The sequence below is a fragment of the Ammospiza nelsoni genome, chromosome 24, assembly GCF_027579445.1.
Source record: "Ammospiza nelsoni isolate bAmmNel1 chromosome 24, bAmmNel1.pri, whole genome shotgun sequence".
Classification (NCBI taxonomy): Eukaryota; Metazoa; Chordata; class Aves; order Passeriformes; family Passerellidae; genus Ammospiza; species Ammospiza nelsoni.
This window is the reverse complement of record NC_080656.1, coordinates 4,200,218-4,204,706: the sequence shown is the minus strand read 5'-3', so window position 1 is coordinate 4,204,706 and position 4,489 is coordinate 4,200,218. Positions and strand designations below refer to the sequence as shown.

Genomic DNA, 4,489 nt, shown 5'->3' with positions numbered 1-4,489 from the left:
AAACCGCCAAACCTCGAGGGCATGAGGAAACATCAATGCTAAAAATGCCATTTTTCCTGCCTGAAGGTGTCTGTGGAAGCTAAGCCACCAAACCTGTGGTACTTGAGGAAACATCCATGCTAAAAATGCCATTTTTTCCTGCAGGTGCAGTGGGGTGGCAGCATGGGCAGCAGCCTCAGCCAGCAGCTGTGCTGTGTGTTCTGTGAGAGGTGCAGGGAGCAGCAGGCAGCAAACCCAGAGCCCAGCGAGACCAAGCCCATCCTGCAGAGCCCCAGGGACACACGGACGTTCCTGGACACACAGCCCCCCACCCCAGCCCTGAAGGTGCCCAAGCAGGGCTCCAAGGAGCTGCTCCAGGAGCAGCAGGCCTCAGCTGATGCTCTGGAGGAGAATGGAGATGCCTGCTGTGCTGCAGAAGGGTGGGTGGCTATTTACAAATCACAAATGGGACGGGGCTGCTGTGGAACTGCCTTGAGCTGTTTTGTTTTCCAGCATCAGTCTCATTGCATGGTTATGGCAATGGAAAGGTGCCACCAGCTCACATCCCAGGCAACAGACCAAGAACTTAATGTTACAACTTACTTTATAAGTTTTGTGACCAATCACACAAAGCAAAAGCACATTGACAGTATTTATATCTGTATAGTATATATTCTATATAGACAGCAGTTCTATCCAACCACTATAAGCACACGTACCTTTGGTTAAAACGCTTGCTTATTTTGAGTAAAATACCTGCTTGTGAGCCTTAAAACACAACACACAGAGCTCCATTATTAAGCTTCAAACTTCCTAATATCTTGCTAGACAAACTTTTCTGTAGCTTAGAGAGTTATTCTAGACAAGCATTAATACAGAGACCATTGTTCTATTTGTCCTTGCTTTTCTACTGTTTAAATAATTTTTCTGCTGACCAATCTCATGGCTGCTGCTTAGCTCTAATCAGAGTTCTGCTGTCTCTGAGGCCTTTTGCAGCTTTCCCAAAACCCTCTGATTTTGTAAATTCCCACAGGTGGGAGCCAGCCTGGAATCCCATGGACTTCTTTGTGGCCCCTGCTGATGAGGAGGATGAGGGAGAAGTTGAAGGTTTGAGTCAGCAGGATAAAGTGGATGAGGCAGAAGAGGAGATGAAGGCTGGTGCTGCTGTGGGAGCTCTGGGGGCTGAGGAGGAGCAGGCTGGCACTGAGGGAGCCCCCTGTGCTGGGCTAACCCTGCAGGAGGGGAATATCCTCAGCCTCATGGAGCTCTCCAGTGAAGCTGGATCTGGGCCAGAACCTCCTGCAGACACCCTGGGGGCTCTGGTGGGCATGGGCCTGTCCCTGTGTGCTGTGCAGGTGGCAGGGCCTGAGCCCATGCAGGGCACAGACAGGGCTGGAGCTGCTGGGCCAAGCCCTCAGGCTGCCCAGAGGGCTGAGCTCAGCTACCTGGTAGAGGCCATGTCCCTGCTGACCCTGCAGAGCCCCTCAGAGGTCATTGCAAAGGGGGTGGCTGAGCTCTACTGCTCCTCTGCTGAGTCCTGGCAGCCCCTGTGCCCGCAGTGGGGATCTCTGGAGGCACCAAGCCAGCCACTGGAGCTCCTGAAGGAGGACATGCAGGGCCCTGTGCCACCTGCCCAGGCCGTGAGGAGCTGTGCAGGGCAGGGTGAGATCTTGCAGCAGCCCCAGGATGATGGAGCCCTGTATGAGCTGGGGCAGGAGGGTGTGCAGGGCCCTGTGCCACCTGCCCAGGTCGTGGGGAGCTGTGCAAGGCTCACAGGGCTGGGTGAGATCTTGCAGCAGCCCCAGGATGATGGAGCCCTGTGTGAGCTGGGGCAGGAGGACGTGCAGGGCCCTGTGCCACCTGCCCAGGCTGTGGGGAGCTGTGCAGGCCTGGGTGAGATCTTGCAGCAGCCCCAGGATGATGGAGCCCTGTGTGAGCTGGGGCAGGAGGGGAGCAGGGGCTGCACCCCAGGAGCCAAGGTAGAGCTGCAGGATGGGATCATGCAGCCAGCAGTGCAGCTTCCAGAAGAACCAGCAGCTTTTGTTCCTGTACAGCAAGAAGCTGAGCTCCCTCTCGTGCGCCCCTCACTGCCTCGAGTGCTTGGGAGCAGTGGGGAAATGGAGGCTGAAAAAGTTGAAGTTTGAGGTGTTTGGTCCTCAGGGACAAGGATGAGGTTCCTGCCCTCAGGAAGGGGTTAACCCTTTAACTCTCCCACCTGTTGGACTCAGGATTTTGCAGAATGTGTCCCAGACTTCAGAAACTCTTGCCAGGCAGATCTGTGAGTTTTTACAGAGCTTTCCAGATGTTCTCCTGAGTTGTTGTTCAGTCACAGATCTGTTCCTTGCTTTTGCCAGGAGCTGTTTTTCAGATTGTGCCTTGCTGATTGACTCAAACCAGGACCTCACTGAGCTGATGCTGCTGTTACATCCCCCCAGTGAGGTTTGGTAATGGGTTGGTCTGAAGAGTCTGGGAACAGAATAGGAAACTGCTCCTCTAATTGTGTGCAGTCAGATGTTTTCTGTGAGGCCAACAGCCACTTCTGCTACCTCAGAATAATGAAATATTGAACTACCTCCCTGAATAATTCTCTTGTATTGATGCTTCCTGCTTTCTTGTGAACGTTGAACAAAATATTTTCACAGGAAGATGATTAAATCCTAATTGTGGCTTGTTCTTTGTATATCTTGTAGTAGTGGAAGTGTTTGTGTAACCCGAGTAATTTATGCAAAGTTAAAATGTAGTCTTGATCAGAATGCAGAAGTCAGTGTATGTAGCTGAAATCTACTGACTTTTAATGTTCCTCCCACTGTGCTACCAATAAAATACACTTTTAAAGATCATGGCAAAACCCCAAGCTCAGTGTGTTTTAATTGCTGGGAATAAATGAGGACAGAGAATATGGCAAAAACTGTGGAGTGCTTTTCTTTACACTTCAAAGGAGAAATAGGGACTGACTCCTTTTAAAGGAGCTTTTTGAGCAAGGTCTGACCACACCAATTGCCCTGAGGTGTATGTGGGGGGGGGGGGGGGGCAGGAAGGGTGGTGGATTGCAGATTTTTATTTTAGGCATTGAGGAATGGGATGCTGATGGGAGAAGTGCAAGACAAAATATCCTGCAGGTGCCTCTTTGATATCTTGCACAGAGCTGAAGGCTGAGGAGGAAGAGCTGAGTGTGACCAGAGATGTTTGGGATGAAATTTAACACTTTGGAAAAAGGATGGGCTTTTTAACACCTTGACTTCTGTCCTTCCACCTGCCCTTAGGCTGGCAAAGCCTCCTGTGTGTAAAATTTGCAAAACAGATAATCTTCCTTCACTTACTGGGGAAAAGGGGGTGCCTGGAACACTTCAAAAGTTTTCTCTGAGCCAATAAACTCCAATTATTATCAGTGTCTGCTGTGCGATTAAACCATGGACTGCTTGGACCTGAAAGGTGGGAAGGTGTTAAATAAACACACACCAAGCTGACTGAAAGCTCACCTGTTTGTACTCAATTGTTTTACTTTTTTTCTCCCAAAGTTACCAACTGCTGCTGTCCAGGAGGGATCTGGGTCTGTTCTCTGCCACTCTTTGTCCCAAATTCAGGCAGGGAAAAGGCTTGGATCAGTAACCCTGAGGGAAATCAGCCTCAATCACATTTGTGACCATGAGCTGGCTGTCTAATTCTGCTGAGCAGGATTCTGAGCAGGAGCTGTGCTACAGAAAATGTTCTTTAACCATTGAGAGTCCTGGGCCTGTGGCTCCTCAGATGGGACCCAGGCAGAGTTTCCAAGGTTGAGTTGGAAAAGGAAAGCTGCAGAGCTCCTGTTGTGGAGAACCTTTCCTGTTCCTTGAGGAGAAGATTTTCAGCCCTGTGGTTGATGCCTTTGAAGGCTGGCCTAGAACAGAGACCAGACAGAGCTAAAGAATAAAGTAGAGATTTATTAGGAGGCTTCAAGAGATCCACCTTGGACAGCACAAGAGCTTAGCCAGGGCTAGACCATAGATGAACTCAAAAATGGTCACAAAATGGACAAGCAGTCCTCCTGTTGTGATGCCAAGTCTGTGCTGAGCCAGGGTGATCATGCCTGGGTTTGATGCCACACCAAATTAACCACCAAGAGTCCTGGGCCTGGGGATGGGAGCCAGGCACAGTTTCCAAGGCCAAGCTGGAAAACCAAAGCTGCAGAGCTCAGTGGTGGAAAACCCTTCCTGATCCTTCAGGAGAAGACTTATCAGCCCTGTGGTGTCCTCCTCCTCTGTGATAAATAAGGGCAGCCCCATGGCAGATCATCTCTGGGTTTGATGCCACACAAAATTAATCACTGAGAGCCCTGGCCCTGTGGCTCCTGAGCCTGGGGACGTGGGCCAGACAGAGTTTCCAAGGTCAAGTTGGAAAAGCAAAGCTGCAGAGCTCAGTGGTGGAAAACCCTTCCTGTTCCTTCAGGAGAAGATTTTTCAGCCCTGTGGGTCCTCCTGTTGTGATGCCAGCTCTGTGCTGAACCAGGGTGACCATCCCTGGGTTTGATGCC

General features: G+C 50.7%; 1 protein-coding gene across 1 annotated transcript; it reads left to right on the top strand.

Annotated features, from left to right (window-relative positions):
* Positions 1-206: 206 nt before the first annotated feature.
* LOC132083600 (uncharacterized) lies at positions 207-2,827 on the top strand. Its single transcript, XM_059488372.1, has 2 exons — positions 207-419; positions 1,013-2,827. Exon 2 carries the CDS (start codon positions 1,035-1,037, stop codon positions 2,121-2,123), a length of 1,089 nt encoding a protein of 362 aa, XP_059344355.1. The 5' UTR covers positions 207-419; positions 1,013-1,034; the 3' UTR covers positions 2,124-2,827.
* Positions 2,828-4,489: the final 1,662 nt, after the last annotated feature.

Coding starts and splice junctions, on each gene's coding strand:
- LOC132083600 (XM_059488372.1), top strand. CDS start 1,035: ATGGACTTCTTTGTGGCCCCTGCTGATGAGGAGGATGAGGGAGAAGTT.